General features: G+C 33.7%; 6 protein-coding genes across 7 annotated transcripts; 3 read left to right on the top strand and 3 right to left on the bottom strand.

Annotated features, from left to right (window-relative positions):
* The first annotated feature begins 296 nt into the window (after positions 1-296).
* Positions 297-4,543, top strand: LOC116352531 (ATP-dependent RNA helicase DHX8). Its single transcript, XM_031785197.1, has 4 exons — positions 297-1,125; positions 1,213-2,195; positions 2,266-2,447; positions 2,533-4,543. Exons 1-4 carry the CDS (start codon positions 479-481, stop codon positions 4,468-4,470), a joined length of 3,750 nt encoding a protein of 1,249 aa, XP_031641057.1. The 5' UTR covers positions 297-478; the 3' UTR covers positions 4,471-4,543.
* A 40-nt stretch (positions 4,544-4,583) lies between these two features.
* LOC116352534 (NADH dehydrogenase [ubiquinone] 1 alpha subcomplex subunit 1) lies at positions 4,584-5,503 on the bottom strand. The gene is made up of 3 exons (XM_031785207.1): positions 5,298-5,503; positions 5,026-5,112; positions 4,584-4,726 (listed from the first exon to the last, which is right to left on the bottom strand). Exons 1-3 carry the CDS (start codon positions 5,397-5,399, stop codon positions 4,688-4,690), a joined length of 228 nt encoding a protein of 75 aa, XP_031641067.1. The 5' UTR covers positions 5,400-5,503; the 3' UTR covers positions 4,584-4,687.
* A 318-nt stretch (positions 5,504-5,821) lies between these two features.
* Positions 5,822-8,282, bottom strand: LOC116352280 (putative ATPase N2B). Its single transcript, XM_031784760.1, has 7 exons — positions 7,693-8,282; positions 7,404-7,598; positions 7,079-7,320; positions 6,823-6,994; positions 6,348-6,494; positions 6,128-6,247; positions 5,822-6,041 (listed from the first exon to the last, which is right to left on the bottom strand). The coding sequence occupies exons 1-7, from the start codon at positions 8,098-8,100 to the stop codon at positions 5,916-5,918; spliced, it is 1,410 nt and encodes a 469-aa protein (XP_031640620.1). The 5' UTR covers positions 8,101-8,282; the 3' UTR covers positions 5,822-5,915.
* Positions 8,283-9,751: 1,469 nt separating this feature from the next.
* On the top strand, positions 9,752-12,581 carry LOC116352590 (E3 ubiquitin-protein ligase HUWE1-like). Of its 2 annotated transcripts, none has more exons than XM_031785309.1 (5): positions 9,752-9,839; positions 10,150-11,159; positions 11,243-11,470; positions 11,552-12,239; positions 12,449-12,581. In XM_031785309.1, the coding sequence occupies exons 2-4, from the start codon at positions 11,073-11,075 to the stop codon at positions 11,786-11,788; spliced, it is 552 nt and encodes a 183-aa protein (XP_031641169.1). In that variant the 5' UTR covers positions 9,752-9,839; positions 10,150-11,072; the 3' UTR covers positions 11,789-12,239; positions 12,449-12,581. The 2 variants fall into 2 exon arrangements, with proteins under 2 accessions (XP_031641169.1, XP_031641170.1); XM_031785310.1 differs by having other exon boundaries at positions 10,324-11,159.
* A 380-nt stretch (positions 12,582-12,961) lies between these two features.
* Positions 12,962-14,632, top strand: LOC116336802. The gene is made up of 6 exons (XM_031760942.1): positions 12,962-13,002; positions 13,238-13,313; positions 13,778-13,961; positions 14,020-14,174; positions 14,242-14,400; positions 14,492-14,632. The coding sequence occupies exons 1-6, from the start codon at positions 12,962-12,964 to the stop codon at positions 14,567-14,569; spliced, it is 693 nt and encodes a 230-aa protein (XP_031616802.1). The 3' UTR covers positions 14,570-14,632.
* Positions 14,633-21,987: 7,355 nt separating this feature from the next.
* Positions 21,988-24,363, bottom strand: LOC116352290 (endocuticle structural glycoprotein ABD-4). Its single transcript, XM_031784774.1, has 5 exons — positions 24,181-24,363; positions 22,749-22,909; positions 22,498-22,649; positions 22,347-22,403; positions 21,988-22,274 (listed from the first exon to the last, which is right to left on the bottom strand). The coding sequence occupies exons 1-5, from the start codon at positions 24,190-24,192 to the stop codon at positions 22,123-22,125; spliced, it is 534 nt and encodes a 177-aa protein (XP_031640634.1). The 5' UTR covers positions 24,193-24,363; the 3' UTR covers positions 21,988-22,122.
* Between the last annotated feature and the right edge of the window lie 1,123 nt (positions 24,364-25,486).

Genomic DNA, 25,486 nt, shown 5'->3' on the forward strand with positions numbered 1-25,486 from the left:
ACGAATCGAATCGCGGTGGACGCATTCAATGTCCGGACCGTATAACACAAAGACAATTTTAACTAAATTCAATAAAGGTGGAAACACTAATTTTGTAAAATATAAACCATTTATTTATTCTTATTTTTTTTATTTGGTAATTTTTTTTAGTTATTGTTATTAAAATAAGCAGCTGACATTTTTGAGCAGTGGGAAGAGAGCATTATTTTACATTGATTTCACCATAAAATTGTGATTAATGCGTAGATGGCATTGAATGCATACATTTGCTGTCAAATACTATCTGTCAAACGCTATCTCTCTCTCTATCTTCCTCAATACACACGATGCACCATCAGTCACAACGCTACAATTCAAACGATTAAAAGTGTAAATATTCCGACAAAATAAACGTACCGATAAAACGAGAAAAATGTTGTGTAGTGCCGTTTAAAACAAAAACATTCTGTGAAAATTTAAAATAAACGAAATAAACAAAATGGAAGAACTTTCGAAGCTTGAGCATTTGTCGTTGGTGTCGAAGATTTGCACCGAGTTGGATAACCATTTGGGCATGAACGATAAGGATTTGGCCGAATTTATCATCGATCTAGCCGAAACACATACAACATTTGTTGCATTTAAGAAAGCGCTTTTGGAAAATGGTGCCGAATTTCCAGATTCATTTATCACCAGTTTATTGCGAATCATTCAATTGATGAAAACATCAAAGAAACTTATCGACGATAATGACGACGATGAATTCAAAACAAAACCAAATGTTGATCGATTAGCTATGAAATTTCCTGGTTTGGCAATGCCAAATAAATTACAAGATGATATGATTCCACCGAACGAAGCTGCAAAAGATGAAAAGAAAGATAAGAAATTGAACACTGTTGCCGATGATATGTTGGCTGAATTGGAAGCGTTTGCACCGTCCAAAAGTGGCAACGAAACTGAATTGAAGCAAGACGAGAAAAGGGAACGATCTAGAGAGCGTAAATCACGCCGAGACCGTTCGAAAAATCGTGAAAAAGAACGAGATAAAGTTCGAGAACGTGACAGAGACAAAGACAGATCATCGAGAAGAAGCCGGTCAAGAGAACGAACCGGTCGGTCGAGAGACAGAGCCGGTCGATCGAGGTAAATAATCGAATTTACAATGCATCATCATGTTTAGTGATTAACATTTCTATTGTTATTTAAAAACGAAAACTAAATAATTTTCAGATCAAAAGGTCGAAAGCGATCACGCAGTAAAGATAGACGAAGAAGTCGGTCGCGAGGTAAACGGAGTGATTCCAAATCACGAGACCGTAGACGTTCAACATCGCGTGACAAACACCGAGATCGGCAAAGAAATCGAAATCGAAGCAGAAGTCATGATCGACATCGGAATCGTTCACCACCACAATCATCACGTAAACGAAGTACAACACCAATGCCCGATGATCCTGAAGCCGGAAAAATTTACTCTGGCCGTGTGGCAAATATCGTGCCATTTGGTTGTTTTGTTCAAATAATGGGATTGAAAAAGCGTTGGGAAGGTTTAGTGCACATATCCCAATTGCGTTCCGAAGGCCGTGTAACCGATGTTACGGAAGTTGTGTCACGCGGATCAAATGTTAAAGTAAAAGTAATGTCATTGGCCGGACAAAAAGTATCGTTGTCAATGAAAGAAGTTGATCAGGATACGGGTGCCGATCTAAATCCATCTTCACATTTACATTTGAATGATGAAATGCGAGATAGAAATCCAGATCGACCAATGGCTGGCACATCGTTACTACATTTGGAAGGAAATAAGGATGCCGAAGAGGATGTAACACGGAAGAAGGTCACCCGAATATCCAGCCCAGAACGATGGGAAATAAAACAAATGATTTCATCGGGTGTTATTGATCGTACTGAATTACCTGATTTTGATGAAGAAACTGGCCTATTGCCAAAAGACGAGGACGACGATGAAGCTGATATTGAAATTGAAATTGTCGAAGAAGAACCGGCATTTTTGCGTGGACATGGTCGTGCATTGCATGATCTATCACCAGTTCGAATTGTTAAAAATCCAGATGGTTCGCTTGCTCAAGCAGCTATGATGCAATCGGCTTTGGCCAAGGAACGAAGAGAACTACAAATGTTACAACGTGAACAAGAAATGGACAGCATACCAACGAGTTTGAACAAAAATTGGATCGATCCATTGCCCGAAGGTAAGTTTTGTGCTTATGGGAAAATAACATAAATGACATATATGATTCATATTTTTATATTAATTCATAGATGATACTCGAGAATTAGCAGCTAATGTACGTGGAGTCGGAATTGCACCGCAAGAAGTTCCCGAATGGAAAAAGCATGTAATTGGTGGCAAAAAATCGTCATTCGGTATGAAAACCAATTTGACGCTTATCGAGCAAAGACAATCGCTTCCAATTTACAAACTACGTGATGATTTGATTAAGGTAAGCATTTTTTGTCGTTGGTTTGTCACAAAAACAATTTTATGAATTATTTAATAATGAACGGTATTTTCCAATTTATTTGCAGGCTGTTACCGATAATCAAATTCTGATTGTCATCGGTGAAACGGGTAGTGGCAAAACGACACAAATGACACAATATTTGGCTGAATGTGGATTCACCGCTCGTGGTAAAGTGGGATGCACACAACCAAGAAGAGTGGCCGCAATGTCTGTGGCAAAACGTGTTGCCGAAGAGTTTGGTTGTCGTTTGGGTCAAGAAGTCGGTTATACAATTCGTTTTGAAGATTGTACAAGCCAAGAAACGGTAATAAAATACATGACAGACGGTATGTTATTGCGTGAATGTTTAATGGACATGGACTTAAAAGGATATTCCGTGATTATGTTGGACGAAGCTCATGAGCGTACAATTCATACGGATGTTCTGTTTGGTTTGCTAAAACAAGCCGTACTAAAACGTGCTGACCTCAAATTAATTGTTACATCAGCCACATTGGATGCCGTTAAATTTTCACAGTACTTTATGGAAGCGCCAATTTTTACCATTCCCGGTCGAACGTTTCCCGTTGAAGTGTTGTATACAAAAGAGCCCGAAACCGATTATTTGGATGCATCGCTCATAACATGCATGCAAATTCATTTAAGAGAACCACCGGGTGATATTTTACTATTTTTGACGGGTCGTGAAGAGATCGATACGGCTTGTGAAATATTGTATGAACGCATGAAATCACTTGGACCCGATGTACCCGAATTGATTATATTACCAGTGTATTCAGCATTGCCATCGGAAATGCAAACACGAATTTTCGATCCAGCACCGGCTGGCAGTCGTAAAGTGGTTATTGCCACAAATATTGCCGAAACTTCATTAACAATCGATGGTATTTATTATGTGGTCGATCCCGGTTTTGTAAAACAAAAAGTGTACAATTCAAAAACTGGCATGGATTCGTTGGTGGTAACGCCCATTTCTCAAGCAGCTGCTAAGCAACGCGCTGGTCGTGCCGGTCGTACAGGTCCCGGTAAGTGTTATCGATTGTATACAGAACGTGCGTATCGTGATGAAATGCTTCCGACACCGGTACCAGAAATTCAACGAACGAATTTGGCAACGACCGTTTTACAATTGAAAACAATGGGCATTAATGATTTGTTACATTTTGATTTTATGGATGCACCACCTGTTGAATCACTGGTTATGGCATTGGAACAATTGCATTCATTGTCCGCATTGGATGACGAAGGATTATTGACACGACTTGGACGTCGAATGGCTGAATTTCCGCTGGAACCAAATCTATCGAAAATGTTAATTATGTCGGTTGCGTTACAGTGTTCGGATGAGGTGCTAACCATCGTATCAATGCTTAGCGTACAGAATGTTTTCTATCGACCGAAAGATAAACAAGCGTTAGCTGATCAAAAGAAAACGAAATTCAATCAACTTGAAGGCGACCATTTGACTCTGCTTGCGGTTTACAATAGTTGGAAAAATAATAAATTTTCGAATGCTTGGTGCTATGAAAATTTTGTACAAATTCGAACGTTGAAACGAGCACAGGATGTGAGAAAACAATTGCTTGGCATTATGGATCGACATAAATTGGATGTTGTATCAGCCGGAAAGAATACGGTACGCGTACAAAAGGCAATTTGTTCGGGTTTCTTTCGGAATGCATCAAAGAAAGATCCACAAGAAGGCTATCGAACAATTGTCGATTCACAAGTCGTTTATATTCATCCATCGAGCGCTCTATTCAATCGACAACCCGAATGGGTTGTTTATCATGAATTGGTGCAAACAACAAAAGAATATATGCGAGAAGTAACAACAATCGATCCAAAATGGTTGGTCGAATTTGCATCGGCATTCTTTCGCTTTAGCGATCCAACGAAACTCAGTAAATTCAAGAAAAATCAACGTCTCGAACCACTCTATAATAAATACGAAGAACCCAATTCGTGGCGTATCTCAAGAGTTCGACGGCGACGCAATTAGATTCATAATTTTTTTTTTTTCTTTTGTAAAATTGAAACATATTACTTTTGTCTGATTTATTTTTTTTAGTGATAAAAACGACAAATTGAATGAGAAAAAGAAAATAAAATAAATTCCATTGATGTTCATCTATACATTGTTGTTTTAATTTATTTCTTATTTAATCGGCTACAAGAATTTAAATGGTGTGGTTTCGGTGTATGCCTATTTTTGCGGCTCACTTCTTTTGTGGTTCATCTGGAATGGTTTCCAAGCCCTACAATTGAAAGAAGGGAATTAAAATAAAACATCACCAAAAATTGATCATGTCTGTTTTAATGAGCAAAAAAAGGGAGTTTTTTCTTCTCGATTTCCATTTGTTTGAAAAACATTGAGTTATTCATTTAATGGTCCAAAATTTATATTCATTTTTCTTTGAATAATTAAATGATAACACGCTTCAACTTTGAATGCATTTGCCTTGTACCATATTCCAATAAATAAATACTTAAAAATGCAATCAAATTGATAGAATATAGTATAGAATTTAACGTAAACAAAACCATATTTTCTTACATTGCAAACGTATTCGCTGCCAGTGTGAGCACGATCTCTTGCAATAAAAAATCGGTCCCATCTCTCGTCCGCACATCGACTATAGGCCTGAAAAAAATTACACAAATCCAACGATTAGAACGAATTTCAATATAAATGCAAAATGATTCCAATAGAACAATATTTATTGCGAATGGCACCGACATGGCATTACATAACCCATACATTGGGCAAAGTTTATTTATCAATTGTACAATATATTGTTGTAATGAAATTCATATTTAAACACTTACATTTCCATTTTGGGTCAATTTATTAAGTCCGTACAAGACAACATTTGGCATCGACATGCAAATGGTCATAATTGCATATGATGGAATACACTCGTACCACATCTTTATTGGGGTGTTTTTTTTATTTTGGTCAGCCAAAAATTTGTCTTCACAAAAATTTGTGTACGAAAAGTCAGAAATTTTTTCATTATCTCTTCAATGACAGTTTCGATGTGATTTGTACGGTGGCAACACCGTGTATTAATTGCGGCCATCAAGTTGGCAGAATTACATGAAAAACCTCGTTCGTCAAACCTTACAAAGTCATCTTTTTGAAATAATTTTTTTTTTCATGCAAACTTTTCCTTTTATTTTTTTTTCTTCATGATTTTACAAAATCAATTTTTTCATTTGAAACATTTCACTTACATTTCTGATATTTTCGTTTCTTTAATAGACTGAAATTATAAATTAGAATCGTTCATCAAATAAATTATTTACAATACATAATAACATGAATACAACCAAAAAAAAAAACTAACAACTTTTTCCCAAATTAAGCATTGCACACAATAATAAGTACTGTTATGCCATTAAGTTTCTTTTTATTATCGATTTCGTTCGATAGAAGTTGTGCGATTAGTGTGACTTCTTTGTCCATTGTTCCCAATATTCACTACCTTGCATTTCAGATAATCGCGACACCGTTCGCTGAAACGCAAATATCTCTTCGTCGCTGGTAAACACATTGGCAGCCGCTTGATCCTAAACAAATTGAGAATAAAAAAAAAGATATTTTCGTAAATTTCGATTGGTCACGATATAGTATGCGAATTTTAAGTATTTATTACAGAATCGGGTGATATTTGCAAATCATCCATAAGTTTTCGATGCTCATCCGAAATAAATCCTTCGTCTTTTTTCTCTTTCGAAAATAACTGATCTAAAGGAACATCCGAAGAAGCGACCACCTAAAAAGAGACAAAATTTGACGAAAAAATTAGTTTGGAGGAAATTGGAAAGGAATCATTTTGTTTCACAAGATTTTCATTGACAATGAACCACTCTTACCCGTACTCTATTATCATACAACGTATCGATGAGTGTAATAAATCGTCGTGCCTGTGATTTTTGATCGAGTGTCAAACGTGGAATATCTTTTATTATGACCGTGTGAAAGTATTGTGATATTTGAAGATAGTCATTTGCCGCTAATGGCTGCAAAGTAATAAATGAAGTAAAACATCAAACAGCCATCGAAGCATCAAAATAAATGGGAACAAAATAAAAAAAAAGGCATTGGATGTAGATTCATGAATTGCGGTAAACGGTAAACACAAACAGAGAATATTTACCATTTGCATATATGGAATATCTGAATAAAATAAAGCAAAAAATGTGAATGAAATGCGTCGAGAATGTGATTGATTTTCAAATTGAACTTATGGCATCGATGCGATTGTATAATATTGTTTTGTTTTAAAAATAAAAATCATTCCGTATTGAATTGCCAAAATGAAAACGAACGATAGAAACTGATACGTACTCGATCGCACAGATCATCGAATGTGCTAAATAAAACTTGGCCGCATGTTTTGTCGAATATTAAGTCTCTTCCCAAATGTGTAATCGTACGTGGTCGTACTATATCATTCTCTTGACTAGACAGAATTTTAAATACCCTATTTAACTCCTCGTCCGCATTGCATTTTGATTTCCTGTTTGATTGAAAAAGAAGAAGAAGAAGATGAAAATGACAATTTTAATCACAGTTCATGTGAGATTAATATTGATTTCTTTACACAAAAAAGTTTGTTCCATCGCCTTTAATCGCTATTGTTCTGTAGTCAATTCCACTGTCCAATGAGCTGACATCGCAGCGTTCCTTCAAAATATCAATAAATGGCAGAAAATTGCTACGTTGTAAACCATTTTTGTACAAATCATCCGGTGGTCGATTGCTTGTCGCTATCATTATTATACCCCGATCGAACAAATGGGTGAACAATCTTTTGAGAATCATTGCATCACCAATATCAACTACCTTGGAAAATCGAGAAAAAAATAGAAATAACAACCAAATAAACTTTCACAAGGAGCGCTATGAAAAATAGTTCATTTCTTTACCTGAAATTCATCAAAACACAGCAGCCATGTATCTTTTGTGATCATATCAGCGACTGGTTGCGTTGGATCGAACGGATTTGCTTTATCACTTCCCACATACTGATAGATTTTGCTCTCCTTTTCTTTGACCTCGTGAATTTTTGCATGCACATCCGTCATAAATGAATTGAAATGGATTCGCTTCTTTTTCGATATCTGTAAAATTACCATTTTTCACATGAAATGCCGTTTATTTTTTGTTATTCTCGAATTTGAATTTTTCTCAAGATATGTTTTTTTAAATGCTCACCGTCGAGCAGCTATCATAAAATAGGTCCATTAATGTAGTTTTGCCGCCACCAACACTTCCATAGATATAAAGTCCTTTCGGTGCATTGTTCTTCTTTGGTTTTGTACTTTTGATTGGTAACCATTTGAATAAAGAACTTTGTGATGGAATTTCAGCTGGTACGTATGTTTGGATCGTGTAGTAAAGCTTTTGCAAATCGTCCATAACCTTGATCTGATGCTCGTCTGGCTTTAATTCGCCAGAATTGATCTTTTCCTGCAGACATTTTATTGGCCCTTCAGATGTACGTTGATTTGGATTTGTTTGTGTGGCAAAACCACGTGACCATGTAATAATTGTGAGGTCGTTTTTGAATTGAGACTTGATGTAAACTTGCAAAATTCTGTGCATCCGATTTAAACCAGACATTTTGCAGACAATCAACCGCAAAGCAATTATATTCACTTTGATTGTTTTGTCTCAAAAGCACTCGATTTGTTGATGGTTCGTTTTTTTTGTTGATGTCATTTGATGTTCAAGTTATGTAAAAAACTGAAATTTTATCATCTCAGAAGTCTATACACCAAGTGTGAGCTTCGATTTGACACTTAGTAAACATTGACAACACGATAAATGTGACAGCCATGCGGCGACACCAGCGACAGCTTGTGGCAGCATATATATTATATAATTGAATTATTTGAAAGTGTGATGCCATTTCACTAACAAAAGGTAGAGCTGTCATTCGAACTTTTTTAAAAGTTCCAACCTCCACTATCATTTTGATCTACAATTTTTGAAGGCTTTTTACAATAAAATATAAAGATAAACAATAAAGTAGGTCTATGTGCGGCAAAATTCATATGGAATCGGGTGCATGCTCTCAAGAAGTGGGTGGTGCATTTTCTTTCAAAATTATTGTTCTTTTATCTTGTGTGTCTTTGATTTGCTGCATTACCAAACCATTGCTTATCATTCCAATTGACAGTTTCTTTTTTTGAGACTAATAAGGCGTTCTTAATCCATATTTCATGTGTTGCCTTTGGTAAAGTGTGTGCTATAACGAAAATGCAAATCGTCATCAGTCAATGTTTGACGCTTCATCTATAATCACATATCTCTTTTTGAATAAATAATAAAAAAAAAATGGAAAAACCCCGAAGTATGATAATATGTAAACTTTTTTTTTGTAAACGATGCTAACAATTTTACCCTAGATTTGATCAGAAGAAAAGAATGGAAAAAATGGAAATTAATCAATAAGTAATGGAACAGAATGGAATATGAATCGAAGGAATGGATCAGGAATTGTAGAGTAATGGAATAGTAATTTTTAAGTAAGTATGCCTTGTCAAATACACTATAATTAATACAGGGTAAATAATAATGTTATATTTTGAAAGAACTTTATTGGAGAAAATAATTTTTTATACGATAAAATTGAGTGAACATCTATCATTTTAAAGATTTATTTATTTCGTGCTAAATGAGTCGCCATCTGTTCTCAATTTAATGTCTCTGTGTTTGTAGTTGTATTTGAGCATCCCAAGGAATAATTTTTAATGCAAAACGATCCAATGGCATATGTTTACGGTCAACATTCGGGCCGGATTTTTGTGTAGTGTAAAATTGGGGTATGGATACATGGACTAATTGGTATTCTACAGTTTGGTCATAAACTCAATGGGCCACACACTGTGGTCAACAAATGGTCTCGATTGTCCGCACCATCTCTTATTATATCTTTGAAGTTTATTTGGTTTCATTGCATTGAAGCAAAGAAGATAAAAACTAACAATAGTAATATTAGATATATAGAGTTGCTGGCTCTATGACACGAATGAAAGAACAAAAAATGTTCAAGACCTTAAATGTGTGTATTTGATATTTGAGAAATACATTATTATTTTAAAACAAATTCAAAAACAAGCAAAATTCACCATAAAATAGAACTATGAAATGAAAGAGAACAGTTCAACTACATAAAATAATAACACTTTTATAAATTCAATGTAAATGAATGTATTTTATTTGCTTTGCATTTTTTATTTATTCTTTTTTCTTTTATTTTTCCATCAAGATAACTAAAATTTTTGGTAGATTAACTACAGAGAGTCTGTGTATTTCAACATTTAATTTGGGAACAAAAGTTGTACGACTCATCAAAGGTAAATATATTTTGGACTTTATTTTTTCTTTCATTTTTCGACTGTCTTTCACTGTCTCGAGACAGTATGTCAAATGGAAATACGTATATTTATTGAAATAATTCCAAAATTATGACGAGACTCGACTTCAAACAGACCGAATCATTTCTTCAGAATAAGAAATGTAGTTTTTTTTTTCATTTACAAATTTTAATGTTTAAATATCAAACTATAATGGCGATTATAAAACCAGCAAATGATTAAAAAGAAGAAAAAGTAAAAGTGAAAATGTTTCGGTAAATGTATTTAATTCTTATTTTATTTTTTATAGGTACGAAAATAAACCATAAACTTTGTGTAGTTCACAACTTAAAATCAATGACGAATATAACGTGAACTATCAGTGATAAAAAATACAACAGATTAAAGTTTTAGATGATTTTTACGGATAATCTTTGATTGAATCGATACAAATAAACTAAATATTGATTTTTTATTCGCAAAGTGCAATAATATCGCACTATTAAAATCGTATTGAGGAAAAGACAAATGGCTCAATCAATAAGTAATCCAGGAGTATCATATTCAAGCGTAACAAACCAAGCACAAATTGATTTTGGGGGCTCTGGTGCCCGTTCGGGCGCAATAGAAAAAGGTGAAAGAACCACCGGTAGTGATCCAATTGAAGTTGTTATCAAAAGCACTGAACTAACTCGCACTGAAGTCTGTTGGTGGTTTATCCGTTTGCTGATTATTTCCGGGGTGATTCTTCTTATTGCGTTTTGGGTGATTGGGTTTTGCTTTCGTGAACTTGATCGGGTTGCCCGTTCTACTGTCGATTATACGGTAGCAACGATAAATAATTTAAATAAGACAGTCAACTTCACAGGAATTGGGCACATTGGTCGATCTGCCAACGAAGAATAATCTTGAGGCGTGTTTAAAATCATTTAGCCCAAAAATAACAAATATCATAATAATATTAACATCACAATAACAATATACACACACAATAAATAACAAAACACATTCAAACTGAAAAACCAAAATGAAAGTCGATACAAGCCGCCTGAAAAAGAGCACCTCAGAAGTGCCGACTGAATGTCAAACACTTATTGATAAATTGCGGTCTTGTTCAATGGATGAATTGTTGGATGAGTTGCGAAAAATTGACACCTGGACATTCGGTGGAACATCTAACTCAATTATTGCCGTCAACAAACATGGAAATTGTCCTAGGTGAACCTATTGTACATGTTTTCGAAGCGTAGCAATTTTATACCACGATTGAATTGTGCCAAACGAAACGCGCTCCTTGCCCGACTCATCTACATAGCAGAGGTGAGCATAAACAATTGTTGTGAATTAAATTGAGAAGAAATTAAATACATTTTTTTCATTATTTTTATTGTATGCACGCACAGAGTTGGGGTGGAAAAGAGCACGGATATGGATTGGCCGAATGTTGCCATCGTTCAATGAAAATTACCGATTCATTCCCAAAATGTTACTACGAATACTATGACAGTAATGGTAAGCTTAAATCCATCGAACAGGACGAGTTTGGCGATTTTATTGGCATTACAAATCTCAGTGAAATTGCCTATTTGATGTGCTGTAGAATACCAATTTCATTAGACGACGACCAAAAGGTAAGATTGTCAACTGCAATAAAACATTTTGTTGAAATATGATTTTAATGTTTATCTTTATGTATTTGGACTACTGATTAGATGTTGATTTTCACACGCGTACGACTTTCGTTGGCATTTCACGATTATGAGACCCAACTGCAATTTGTTTTGGCTCGTCTGCAAGCTTTGTCCGTGCTTGTTTATTCCAATTCATTACAAGATAATATAAACACACTGGATCCAGGATTCTTAGAAGAATTAGTTGAACTATTGGAAATGCGACAAACCAATCTAGCCGCCCTACGATCACTAACATCCATTATTCATTTGCCATGATTTTGGATTTTATCGATCGTGCAATGCGACGTCGACGAAGTAGCGATCCAAAAGGTGATACTGCAGCAAATCTTGGTTGTCAAATCCAACGCCATGGATGAATTAATGCATCATCAACCGAACCTAAAAACGGAAGCAACAAAGGCAATTATTCGATTGCTTGAAGAGCTTGTGAAATTGGGAACAGATGAGAAATACATTTGTTCGCTTTCACACAATAACAAATGTGAAGATTCAAGCAATGGAAGCAATAATACTATGAGATCAGGCAATAATGCAAGTTCTAGCAGTAGTAACAACAGCCGTCCATCAATTCATGTTCGTGTACTACACGTTGATAATGCTATAAATCGAGGAGTGAACAGCTCTGTTAATTTGAACCATGATCCTGTTGATTCAGTTCGTAACAATATTGGAGCTTCAACAAATAGCAATGTTGAAACTGGCTCAGGTAAGAAATTGCTTAATTTATATATACCGCCATGTAAAATTTGGAGTCGAAATTTCTTATATGTCATTCAGTTGTTATCTATTGGGGAACAAATGTATTGAAAAAATTTGCAAATACAATCTTGTTTATTGGCGCAAATAGATTTTTTTAATTCATTTCAAGAAATGTAGTCATATTACTATATTTTTTTCGATTTTTTATTCTAACAGAAGACGATGATGAAGATGAAGAACCACATCATCACATCACAACATCATTAGATGTAAATTAATTTGGTCCTACGTTAGTGATTTTTAACCCTTTTTTTGCCTTCTAAATAAAAATTAAATGCAAATTGTAACAAAGAAATACATAGTTTTATTCATTTTATAGACTTTTCACACATTTTTTCTGAACGGTCCTCTTCTATACGTTTACAATAAATTGAGGTATACCAATAATTTTTTTAAAAATATATATACAGAAGCAGTACAATTGCGCTATGAATTAACGATCATTTCATGCTCAAAAATGTTTATATAGCCTTTTGTCGCAGCCCAATCAGCGTCGAAATCCAATACTCGCAAATTATAATCAGTTGAGATAAATACACTGACAAAACTAAGGTTATGATTTTGACAACACCGTGTTGTAAATGCTTACATTCCAACAAATGTTGTGAAGTAGCCAACAATTGTTGTCGTTGTGAATACATATAATATATGCCATTGTACGTATTCACAATGACAACAATTGTTGGCTACTTCACAACATTCGTTGGAATGTAAGCATTTACAACACGGTGTTGTCAAAAGCATAACCTTAGTTTTGTCAGTGTAGTTGGCTTTGATCATTGATTACTTGGTATGCTGGAGAACTAAAGCTTTAGGCACCACGTAAACGTTGTCTCGGAAAATATAATTGAATATACTTGTTTGGCACACGCGAATCATACAAATTGACACGACAATGATACTTCATGCCACACAAAACGCCAAAATTTCCATCATATGAGACAGAATAAACAGCCAAATCATATGGGTCCACCTAAAATTTCCAATTGAAATAACCACAATATCAAAAACTATTTGGAATGTAAGAGCCATAAGAATGTGTCAGAATAAAAACTCAACTTCGCATTTCACCTCCTGCTCTCTCCTGAAGGATTTTCCAAAAGCGTGAGCAGGAGGTGAGATATGAAGTTGAGTTTTTATTCTGACACATTCATTAAATAAAAATAAATATTAAATTAAGAACGATTTGCAAATGAACTGAAGTCACAATAGCAAATAGTTTGCTGAAAAAAATGGAAATTTAGTAGTAGTACAGTAGTGTGCGGAGCAGAGTTGGTAAATGCACCTCAAAAGTGCGCGCCCTTACAAGGTGTGTGCAACTCTTCTTGGGTGCTCGCACCCGATTCCATATAAATGTTGGGTGCGCGCACTTGGAATTTACCTTCCCCTGTGATTTGGATAAGAAATTTTTTTCGCGAAAATTATTTGAATTTGCTATGGTTTTTGATTCAAAAAGTAAAGACCTTTTTTAGCTCATTAATGTAGAAAATTGTGGCAGTTGCCATTAATTCACTGCAAGAATCGGTTTGGTCAAGACTTGGTTATTCAGCATTGTCACTTGAACGCTGGGAATTGGCTGCAAAAGCGTATCGACACTATACACATATTGAACCGAACGGCTTTGAATGTTGGAACAAATCAAAATATTCAGATAAAGAAGTTTTGACAGGTATACAATTATTGTTGTTTTCATTATAATATTTTCTTAAAACCGACATACATTTTAGGTCGCCCCAGTGAACGTCTTCTGAAAAAAGCACAGATTCTTCTAGCACAATTATGTGTGCAGTATCCGACCATGGTATTTGAGCTTTCTGCTAAACTGTTCGACAAAGAACCACTTCAAAGAGCGCAGAAATTACAAAAGGCCTATCGTACACAGGTGACTATATAAAATATAATTTACTTGTCGTTTGAATTGCGTTTGAATTTTAGTTCTTTTTTTATAGGGAAAAAATGCGTGGACAAAAACATCGGAGGGGACGCTTCAAGTTTTAGGACTTTGCAATGATTTGTGCGAGTCAAGTTTGAAAGCATATGAAGAAGTGGAAGATAACCTTAAAACCACAGCAGCATCACAGCTATCGTCTGCTCGGCTTACAACTCAGGTGATTTTTTTTTTGAAATAATTTGTTGAACGTTTTAAAATTAATTCAAGTTTAAAGTACAAACGGACTAACAATTATTTTTTATTCAAAGGGTTGTATCAAGGCAGCAAATGATTCGGAATGGCTGGACCAATGCAATGAACAATTTCTGATGCTTACTAAACCTTAAATATTGATGTAATATGACAAAAATGTTTTATTATAATTTAAATGTCCTCTTTGTCAAATTTTGTGATCGAATCAGTTTTTAATTTTTGTTAAAGAAAAATGGTCTAACTAACGCAACAAAAATGCTTTATTAGCCCATTGGTATTGAATAAAAATTGAAGTAAATCATAAATATTCATCATTGGACTTTATTTTTTCTTTCATTTCTCTTTGAATGTTGCCGCGTGTGTGCATATGAATGGAAAACTCAACTACTGGCAAAAAATTTGGCGTAGTCTAATGTCATTGGAAAGAACATTGCATTAGCAATTTAGCATACAGATATGAAAACCAATTTATTTCTTGTTTAAAGCATATCCCATAAACAATTTTGTACAAAATGTAAACAATCAAACGTTTTAATTGAATTCCAAAAAATCTCTGATCTTGAAAAATATTTTCTATTTTGATAATCGCTTAAGAATTACTTACTAAACATGTGTCTTTTTAGTGAAGAAAACAATGCTTTTTTCAGATACTTGAAAATATTTATTCATATAAACAGCCAAAAAGTTGTTTTATATCTATTCAATCATTGATTTTTTTCAATTCAACAATCGATGGAACAAAAATCAATGCAATTATTCATAGTGGCCCGAAATAGTATCGTGACTAGCTTTTTCCTGTCCTTTTTCCTCACATGTCCATTCGTTCTTCTGACTGTCATAAGTGCACCGATGTTTTTCAGCAGCTTGACTGAATTCACACCGGTCTCCTTTTCGAATATATTGAATGTTTCCCGTAAAAACGGTTGTTGCTGAAGAAAATTCATGTCTACGTTTATTTGATTCCCTGGCAAAAGCTTCCATTTTTCCTACTCCATTAAAATAATGTTTATGGACAAAATCAGGATGTGGACAATAATGACATTCATATTTGGCTTGAAATTTGAATTGCTTTGCTATTTTTTCACTATTATGAATATGCAATTTTTTTCCTCCACACTCATTTTTGTCATTGCAACTTCTCTCTAAATTCCGAATTATTCGATCTCTTATTTCTCTATTTGTTTGGGCTGATGTCAATTTAGGTATTAAACTCCCTCCAAAAATTTGAATCGCACCTCTGCTTCCTCCGAATTCACACCGAATATTATAGAACTGATTGTGTTCATATTCCCCGGTTAGTTTCTCGCAATATGTTCGAGTGTAAAAAATTGAAATGATCAACAATATTATTACAATTTTACAATGTACCATATTTTCCGTCGCTATGATCGATTACTGAAACACTGAATAAATGAAGCATAAATCAACATTCACGTCTATTTATACCCTAAACGTTATCAATACAAATTCCGACAGAAAATGAAAGAGCGACTGTGATATAGTTATTCACAATCATACACAAATCATTTCACACTGACCATATTTCTATATTTATAATATAGTTAGTGTGAAATAATATGGGCCAAATCTTATGAAATTAAATAAGAATATTGCGTGATTAAAATGTTTATTCAATAGAAACCCAACCACATACAATCGTGCTACGTGTATAAAAAAGTTATAGGTATCCACATTCACAATAGATATTTAGAGGCCAAAACAATTGTAGTTGTCTCGTGTGAGTATTTAATTGTCTAGCGCCTGATAATGGTGAGCATTATTTGAATCTTTTAACATATCACAGCGGATGGCAGTGTGTTGAAAAGTCGACTTGCTATATCTATTGAAAATATCGAGAGGAGAGTATGTTTTTATTCAGACATTACTCAGCTATAAGCGCTGAACAACATACTCTCTTCTCGATATATTCAATAGATAATATATACAAGTAATTTTCAAATTATAACCTAGAAGGCCGTTCGCCGCGAATAATGTATGGCTGGAAAGCCCTTGGGCTATAGATTAAGAAAAAAACATCAAAGTTTAAAAATCGGTCAAACTGTCTTCAAAATATGATCCTTTCAAGAAAAGGGTCAAAATTCAGGGCCACAGATGGTTTTTTATTTGATTCAGTATACAATGGGTCAGTGATTTAAAAAACCAACTCAAAACAAATCAAACGATGAAAATCACAAGAAATGTGTTCACATTATTTTATTTAACTTTATTCAAATCAAATAAAATCAAATCAAATGAATTGATTTATTAAATCAAGTGATTTATTTGATTTGAATGCATCAATCAAATCATGATTTTGAGAATAGAAATAACTTATTTTTTCTAATATAAGACAACTGAGCTCATATTTTCTTTGCAAGCTTCCAATGGCGGCATATTTTTTCGGTTCGACAATGACGGTCAGCCATATTGACAATTGACTCGACCTAATTAGTTCTACGAATTTCTACCACATTCATAATCGTTGTGACCCAGGTATATACATGTAAATGTATTTTTTTTTTGCCTAAGGAGTGTGCGTCACATCTAAAAACAAGCATCTTTTTCAACAAGTAGTTCTTTTCTAGAGTTGATACGAAAGGGTCTTTCGTCGGAAGACATTTTTTTTTTAAATAAAAATATCAAGTGTAATATAATAATTTAGTTAATCAGAAAATAATCGAGATAAAAGCAAAGAATAAAAATAAAATAAATAATCGATAAGAAATATCACTACATTGAATATGGGAAATGAAGTGAGTGTGCCATCAATTCAAGCGATGGCACCAAAACGATATTTGGATAAAAGAACGGCCGATGTGTATTTTTTGTGTGGAGACAAAGGTGAACGTATCCCGGCACATAAAACGGTTTTGTCTAGGCAAAGTGATGCATTCGAAGCAATGTTTTATGGTCAACTGGCGAACGATAGCGATCAAAATATAATGGAACACTCACCGGAGGCTTTCAAAGATTTTTTACAATTTTTCTACTATTTGGATGAAATAACTCTTCGTCTTCAGTTTATTACGGAAGTAATTGATTTGATTAAAAAATACAATGTACTTCAATATTTACCAATTTGCGAGAATTTTTTGATCGAGTCGTTTACAATTGAAGAATGTTGTTTGATTTATGGCTGGGCCATTTTCTACGAAATGGCGGAGGTGAAAGATTTTTGTGAAAATCAAATTCGTGATTATCCTCGATTGGTATTTGAAACGTCCAGTTTTTTACGTTGTGACCACATTGTGTTCGATAATATTTTAAAATTGGATGGAATCGTATGCGATGAACCAGTAATATTGAAAGCATGCTTAAATTGGGCTCGAAATAAATGCGAACAAAATGGTTTACATGCTGATCGAATGAAAAATCTTCGACAATATATAATGAATTCAATTTACAGAATTCGGTTTGGTTCATTAAAAAGTGAAAATCTGAAAAAATATGCAGATATCGCTGAATTGTTTGAAGATCCAGCCGATTATGGTCACGTCAACCGATTGGTGTCCGGTGTAAGAGATGCAAACAATGAAAGATTCCATCTCGGTCCAAGATTTGTTGCCGAATGGGAAGAGATTCCAAATAAAAGAATGTTTTGCACATTTGCAACAACCAAAAGATTTACATTGAAAGGCATTTATTTCGCTCCAGTCATGAAGAAACCATCGAATCTATTGAGCCCACTTCGAAATGTTCCCGTCATTAATACACTAATCAATCGAAATGGCGTTTCATTTAAAATGATGTTATGTAAACGATTGGAGGGTAAAAAAACATGCAATGCATTCCATGAAGTGATATTTAAACCAAACGAAATAGAAGAATGTTACGTTGATTTATCGGCACATGATATTACCATTGCACCCGAATTCATTTATTCGATTGCTTTGAAGGCATCCAATAAATGTTACTCCTACTTTCCAGTGATCGGTCAACGGAGTTGGGGCTTCAGACAGTCATGCGCATGGGCGATTCAACTGGATGATGATACAAGAATTTCTTGCAACGGAAAATCAATCATTCGCAGTTTCAGCATTAAGCGTCCACAAGATTAAAATCAGAAATAATCAATCATTAAAAATCTTAATCAGATTAAAGAGGGGATTCTTTCAATAATTACATTGAACTTTCAGCCTACTTTAGGCCATAATAAAAACTTATACTTCAACTTGAACAAAATATATAAATCTATGTATACCTTTTTTACTGCAATTTTGAAATAAAAAATAAAAATAATGAAATAAGTTAAATATTAATAAACAATTCAAACACTTGGAATGTTCTTTTTGACTAACCAAACGACTACAAATCATAACTCCACATACTTTAGATAAAGCTATATTGTTAAACAGGAAACGATTCTATTAATAAATAGTTAATAATTATTTTAATGCATTTTTATTTGTATGATTCTTCTTTTGAAATGGTCGCATACAATCAACGCTATTCCGCTATTCGATGTGTTCACCATAAAGAGAATAATTCAGCAAAGAAGTCGTATGAAATCCGAAATTGGAACAAGTTTACGAATATCAGAAAATAATAATATAAAGTGTCCAGTATGTTTAAATAAAAGATAAAGGAGTAGACAAAACAACGAACACACACAACTAATATTCGTTTTCAGTTTACAGCTATTTTTTAAAATTCCATAATATTGACCATAGTGTTAGTGAGTATTTGCGATAAACCGCGTTCCGCGACATTATCATTGCGATAATACGCGGTTTTGTTCTTGGAATTTCAATGAAATGAAAGAATATTGCACGAATTCTCTTTTTTATTTACTGTTTAAGTATTTTTTATCGTTTCATTGAAATTCTCTTTTATTTACTTTCGCGTTTAGAAAACAGTTCGAATATCTGGAACATTACAAACAGCTCAGAAAAAGTTTTAATTTAAAACATACATAATTTAAGAAGCATCGTTCATGTTAAAACTTAACCGATTTTTTGTGCGGCGATCGAATATATTTAAATGAAAATTCGAGCAGATTTAGTAGTTTTCTTTGAGTTTCGACCATTTCCAGTCTGCCTTCTGTTCCTGGCTGCTGACAGGCAAAAACAATCAAACTTATTATTACACATTTCTTTCTGATCGTTTTTGGCGGCATTAAAAATGGTTTCCCATATGCATGGATTGTTTATCGTTACGTGCACCATGCACCATTACACGGAAAAATGAAAAAACACAGGAAATACCGTCATATGGTCTATCCACTTAAATGAGTCCGTAGGATTCACATCTAAGCAGAGAACCCCATCAAACGATACTCCGTAAACAAACATAAATGATAAATGTTTGATAAAAAATGTTAGAATAATCAAGAAATGTTATTTAGTAAAAGATTTTTTTTTTGTTTTTTATCTATATAAAATCTATAAAATAGGCGGTGGAAGTATTCGTCCCTGTTCCAACATATCAGAAATATGTTGTCGAAGTTTCATGGTTGGATCTATGTGAAAATGAGCTAAATCCAGTTCAACATTTTCCGGATCGTGACCATAAATGTGTAATATGGAGTATTCGATTGCATACACGCCACATGAAAATTGATCTTTTTGTATGCTTTTTGGCGTTTTCCATTCTAAGATGTTCTTTGAATCTGGATAGAGGGTTTTCAAAATTGGCCAAATACAATTTTCTACGTATCTTTTAGCGGTTTCATTGTGATAAGTAACACAACTGTCATAAATCTGTATAATTTTATTGAAGGAATTGTAAAATATGTTTATAAAGTGCCCAACGGAACAACCGTTCCATTTGAAAAACAAAATTTGTACATCGTCACGATCTTTAACCGGGAATAGTGAATAAATGGAAGGTTTGCTTATGACACTGTGAGGTGAAATCATTAAACCCTCAAAACCACGAGTTTTGTTAACAATGTCCGTAAAACTTGTCATGGTATGAGTGTACAAATAGCTAAAATTGGCGATTACTTCATTTGAAGCATTCGGATTACGTGGCAGTTCCCATGAAATGGATTGGTATTCTATCAATCGATCAGACTTTGAAAATATTATTGGTTCGAAACTTTTCGTTAAATGAACATTGAAGTAGATCTGGCCAAGTAAAATTAATACAAAAATAAAAACAACGAAGATAATTTGCGTAAAAGAAAAAGATTTTCGCTCATTTTCGCGTCTGAAAACACAGAGTGTTAAAATCAAAAACCATTAGATATATTGCATTCTTTTGTTAAATATAAATTCACTTACCGGCGTTTTGATTCTTTTTCGGTGTATTTCGTGTAATTCATCTACGAAAAAAACACAACAAACATTATAATATACACTTTTGGGTGAATTATTTAATTGCACTTGTTTAAAAAAAAAAAATCAGAAAAACTCGCTCACTTGTTCATCCATGTTCGCTGGTGTTTGAGTTCTTTTTGATTCGAAGAGAATCGAAACCTTTCGAAAAGCTCGGTTGCGACCACATTGCTTATTCGTATGTTGCAATCAGTTCAGTGGATTTGGTGAACTTGTTGGAATTTGGTGATCAAATGATTTCTGTAAACGCACTCATTAATTGTATATGACAATTAACGGACGTTTAGACAATGCACTTTTAATTCAATAAAAACCGTCTCGTTTATGCACCTGACCCAACAAGTGTTTTATTGCAGCGCTCTGAAAATATACGGTCCGCTCTTTTGATATCGTATTTCAGTAGTAATTCACAACAGAACTTATACAAAGACTTTATACTATTTTGTGATTGAAAAAGTATGGAATCAGCTGGCGCATACCCATGAGTAAAAGTACAATAAAATCAAATGCGCTTATACATTGATCAATCATTATCCGAGTCTTTTGGGCAGTAGCTTACTTACTTATACTTCTATTGCTCATGAGAAAATACACTGATTTTTTTGCATAAATAAAAAAAAAAACAATTTATGTTGAGTTTTATGGAAAGTAATACTTTTTTATTGTTTTCACTTTTCGTTGCACATCAGACATTGTTCATTTGCATATGGTATTTTGCCGCCTTTTTGGCGTAATTTTAAGCTTTTCCAAATAAATCAAATATCACTTTAAATATATGTATATTTCTTTCCATCACAATGTCGGAATGACAAAAAGACGAAAGAATCTTATAAGTTTCGATTTTATTTGGAACGCAATTTGTGTTCTCACTTTGATTTCCACCGGCAGGTAATCAAACTTTTCATATTCAATAAAATTTTAATACAAGATTCCTTATGTTTCATCAATAAAAAGAATTTGTGATTGAACATGAATTTTTATTCATTCATTTTAAAAAAGCATTTTTCATCTCTGTCAAAATAAAAAAAAGCATTTTTTAATTGACAAAAAAATCAATTCGTTTTATATTTTTAACAGAAATGGCATAGTTCTCTTTATTTGTTATTTTTCATTTCTTTTCATTCTTTTATATACAGAATTTAATCACAGTCTTAGATTTTTCGCGTTTGTGGAAAACTATTATTTTTTTCTTCATTTGAATTGATACAATTTTGACACATACAAAAATTAAAACAAACATTTTAAACAAAAAAAAAGTCGATAATTTTGTTTTTGATTTTTGCCTGAAACGAAAAGCCGAATGGAAAATGTGAAATGGAAATATAGAAAAAAGGAAGAGAATAGAGAGGAAAAGAGAGTATTTTTTTGTTGTTGATTGGACAACAATCGAGTAATAATGCTATATATGTTTACTTCGATGGGACATAGTGTCCGTAATAGTCGGCTTGAGCACGAGCCTCTTGTTTCTTAGCGAATTCGGGGTCTGACTTGGCACGTTGGGCATTGAGTTCAGCATTCTTTTTGATACCATCGAAAATTTGCTCCAAACCTTTTTGAATTTCTATTGAAAAAAAAAAAAAATAACGATTAAAAATGCTATTTGGTGAAGAAAACCACCACAATAAATCTTTACCAAGTGGTATTGGAGGTGCTGTAGGTATATGGTCACCTATTGCTCGAAAACCATGCTCTGTGTAATAAACAAAAAAAAACAACAACATAATTTACATGTTTCAAATTAATAATGAAAATGTCGGTACATAATTAACTGTAATTGAAATTACCGTCGGCAGTGTATTGAACTTTCACAACTTCACCGTTGGGCGCTTCGTATTGGTATTCGCCATGTTGAACGAGAATACCATTTGGATGTTGCTCGTTGATGTCTTTTAAAAATCCTGTTTCCTGTGCATCGATATTATTACCGGTTTTGTATCTATTGCATAATAAAACAGATTTATTTGCTCAATAAAGTGCCAAAGAGGTTGCTCAGAAGATAAACCAAACATTGCACAAAATGGTTTAAGTGACTTACGATGCTTTGTAGCTACCGTCTTGACCTTGTTCTTTGTTATAGGCTAAAATCGGGATCCATGTGGTTGTGCTGCTCGTATCAAATCTGAGCTGCTCGGATTGTTGTTGATGTTGATGATGTTGAGCTACAGCACAAGCCGCCAAACAGACTGTTGCTAAAATCTGAGTACAAACATACAACGATTTGAAAATTAAAAAAAAAATGATGAAAGAAAGAAGCAGAAAGTAAATCTAGACCATACAATATACACACACCAAAAAAACCAGTTATATGAGCAACAGCACTAATCGAAATTCAGTTGTGCCAAAGCGCTAGAGTGATCGATACCGTACCGTTGTTTTATGCTTGTGAGTACAAAGTCTCGAGACACATGAATGAAAGGCTTTTTTATACAAAAAACGGCACAAACTGCGTACATATTGTGAACTATATATAGTCTACATTTACATTTCGAAAGGGAGATTTCGATTAAATTTCGCTGACATTTTGAGTCCATTGCACTATACATAATAATGTTGGCATTTACTGGATATTTTACTTGGTTCGAAACCATCGAGTTTCATTTAATTGTATTTCGTTAGATCGAACATTCAAATTGTTTAATCAACGATTAAATTTGCTTTATTACTTAAATTTGTAAGTATGGCTTTTTTCTCTTATTCCTCTCTCTCTTTCTCACTTAATCTCTCTCCATGCTTGACTTTTTTTCGATACTAATAAAATAACCGAATGGCTTCAAAACGTGAGAATACATTTGCCGGAATTGTTGGAAAAAATGCATGTCGCGTGAAGCAAAAAGTATGAAGATTAAAAATGAAAGGGAAACAAAATACGTTGGTTGCCTCATTATACCAAACTGACAATTTTTCGAGAGTGCGCGTATATACAATTTTGTTGCGCGCGTTGTGGTTTTTTTTTTGTTTCAAATAATCAATCGATTTCGTAACAATACAATTTTGTGTGTATTATACGCGCATCAATTTATTTCAAGTTGAGTGGCATTACGTTTTGAAAATGTTGTATTACAGCACAGTGCAAATAACATTTGATAACATATGGTTTTATTTAAACTGGATCAACACCAATTGATCTATATTATCAATAAATAAATTACATTTGGGTCTTTGAAAAACCACAACCCTGCGAAAAATCAGGCTAATATCTCATTACACTATATCGATTACCAGCACAATTTTATGTTTAAAATCTTTTTCGAATCGAATGAATTAAAATGAATTTAATCAATTTTAATTCAAACACTTTATTTGGAGTTTGATGCTATTGTTTATTGTGTTTTTTTTTATTCGCTCGAAAGAAAGTACAGGGTACGGAACGATTTTTAAATTATTTAATTCACTCAAGCTATAAAATAAAGCTCAAAATTCACTGTTCCTTTTGCTTAAAAACGACAAAATAAAATTTAACCACTTACCAAAACTTTCATATTTAATTAAAAAAAAAAAAACAAATGTACAATTTCTAGACACAAAACAAATTAGTATATTTTTTTCAATAAAAAAAAACGGTGATCGCAAAAAGCGATTTATGTTTCTCAATATTGCACCGAACGAATGAAATATGTTTCGTTTGGAAGAAAGTGTATGCGAAGACTGTGTCGTGTCGATTGAATCGATTGTGGTATTTATATACGGTTGGCTGGTCTGGCGAGATTTGCAAGGAGAGTGAGAAACGATTACACGGCAATATTGGGTGAGCTGAGTTGGTTTGAGTTGGATCAATGCATGCTGCGAGCATCAGATTCGGTTTCATTTTGTACATATATTCGCGTAGCACATGGACACAATCATTGTATTTACGATAGGTTTTCACATTGGAAGCCAAAATGAATGCGCTAACTCTTTGATCATTTTTCGTAGATGAGTGTGAGCGAGTGCGCGCGCGTTTATTTTCATTGAAAAAAAAAAATTACAACAACTCAACCATCATAAAAACCGACCGCATGGTAACCACAGAAACAGCCGCCGTTCAGCCATCGAAAATAATACACAATGGTAACACCATCGTATATATCATTGTTATTATGCATATCTTAATAATTGATATGTTCGAGACGGTTTTGGATTAATTTTTCTTGTTTTCTCGAAATAATGATTACGATCACAGTGTATGCGTGCGAGAGCGCGCACATTAAACGTCATTTTTATTTTCATGCACAGTCATCATTATTTATGTATGAATTCAGTTTTAATAACATTGTCGATATTTGTGCGGCCCGGCCAATGAATAACAAGCGAGATCGAGAATAAAAAAGCGCACATCTTCACAAGTAAAAGCTGGAGAAATGACATAGCATTAAATCAATAAATCACATTTGCACACATTAATTTCAACAACAACAAATTCGATCATTTGAACGATTATATCATTGCTGAAACGTGTGTTTGCGCACAGCATGACGAATTTGTGTGGCACAAAATGTTTGTATTGAATAATTCACCGTTTTGTGCATCATTTGATTTTCACTTAAGTTTATTGCCTATTGTTGCGACCGTTTGGTGTGCGATGTGTTTCAGGGATTGTCTTTGTTTCTCAATTTTGAACATCGTATTTTTTTTGTTTGTGGGTCAATAATGTTAACAGAGCAATAACAATCCAACGGTGTGTGTGTGTGTGTTTTTGTAACTATTACAGTAAATTTTGATCTGCATGAAACTGTGCGGTTTGCTTTTTTTTTTGCTTTTATTTCTCTCGCTCTATGAATGTGGCGTTAATTTCAA

The sequence above is a fragment of the Contarinia nasturtii genome, unplaced genomic scaffold, assembly GCF_009176525.2.
Source record: "Contarinia nasturtii isolate CC-2019 unplaced genomic scaffold, AAFC_CNas_1.1 Cnas_scaffold_187, whole genome shotgun sequence".
Lineage (NCBI taxonomy): Eukaryota > Metazoa > Arthropoda > Insecta > Diptera > Cecidomyiidae > Contarinia > Contarinia nasturtii.

Bases quoted from the DNA above. Each gene is read 5' to 3' on its own strand.
- LOC116352534 (XM_031785207.1), bottom strand. From the start codon at position 5,399: ATGTGGTACGAGTGTATTCCATCATATGCAATTATGACCATTTGCATG. The intron at 5,113-5,297 runs GTAAGTGTTTAA...AATTTTTTTCAG, and splicing joins AATTGACCCAAAATGGAAAT to GCCTATAGTCGATGTGCGGA. The intron at 4,727-5,025 runs GTAAGAAAATAT...TTTCAATTGTAG, and splicing joins GCAGCGAATACGTTTGCAAT to GGCTTGGAAACCATTCCAGA.
- LOC116336802 (XM_031760942.1), top strand. From the start codon at position 12,962: ATGACAACAATTGTTGGCTACTTCACAACATTCGTTGGAAT. The intron at 13,962-14,019 runs GTATACAATTAT...CATACATTTTAG, and splicing joins AGATAAAGAAGTTTTGACAG to GTCGCCCCAGTGAACGTCTT. The intron at 14,401-14,491 runs GTGATTTTTTTT...TTTTATTCAAAG, and splicing joins CTGCTCGGCTTACAACTCAG to GGTTGTATCAAGGCAGCAAA.
- LOC116352590 (XM_031785309.1), top strand. From the start codon at position 11,073: ATGTTTTCGAAGCGTAGCAATTTTATACCACGATTGAATTGTGCCAAA. The intron at 11,160-11,242 runs GTGAGCATAAAC...ATGCACGCACAG, and splicing joins GACTCATCTACATAGCAGAG to AGTTGGGGTGGAAAAGAGCA. The intron at 11,471-11,551 runs GTAAGATTGTCA...ACTACTGATTAG, and splicing joins CATTAGACGACGACCAAAAG to ATGTTGATTTTCACACGCGT.
- LOC116352531 (XM_031785197.1), top strand. From the start codon at position 479: ATGGAAGAACTTTCGAAGCTTGAGCATTTGTCGTTGGTGTCGAAGATT. The intron at 2,196-2,265 runs GTAAGTTTTGTG...ATTAATTCATAG, and splicing joins GATCGATCCATTGCCCGAAG to ATGATACTCGAGAATTAGCA. The intron at 2,448-2,532 runs GTAAGCATTTTT...ATTTATTTGCAG, and splicing joins TACGTGATGATTTGATTAAG to GCTGTTACCGATAATCAAAT.
- LOC116352280 (XM_031784760.1), bottom strand. From the start codon at position 8,100: ATGTCTGGTTTAAATCGGATGCACAGAATTTTGCAAGTTTACATCAAG. The intron at 6,995-7,078 runs GTAAAGAAATCA...TCAATCAAACAG, and splicing joins GATGGAACAAACTTTTTTGT to GAAATCAAAATGCAATGCGG. The intron at 6,042-6,127 runs GTAATAAATACT...CAATTTGTTTAG, and splicing joins TGCAAATATCACCCGATTCT to GATCAAGCGGCTGCCAATGT.
- LOC116352290 (XM_031784774.1), bottom strand. The intron at 22,650-22,748 runs GTAAGTCACTTA...ATTATGCAATAG, and splicing joins GACGGTAGCTACAAAGCATC to ATACAAAACCGGTAATAATA. The intron at 22,404-22,497 runs GTAATTTCAATT...TTTATTACACAG, and splicing joins AGTTCAATACACTGCCGACG to AGCATGGTTTTCGAGCAATA.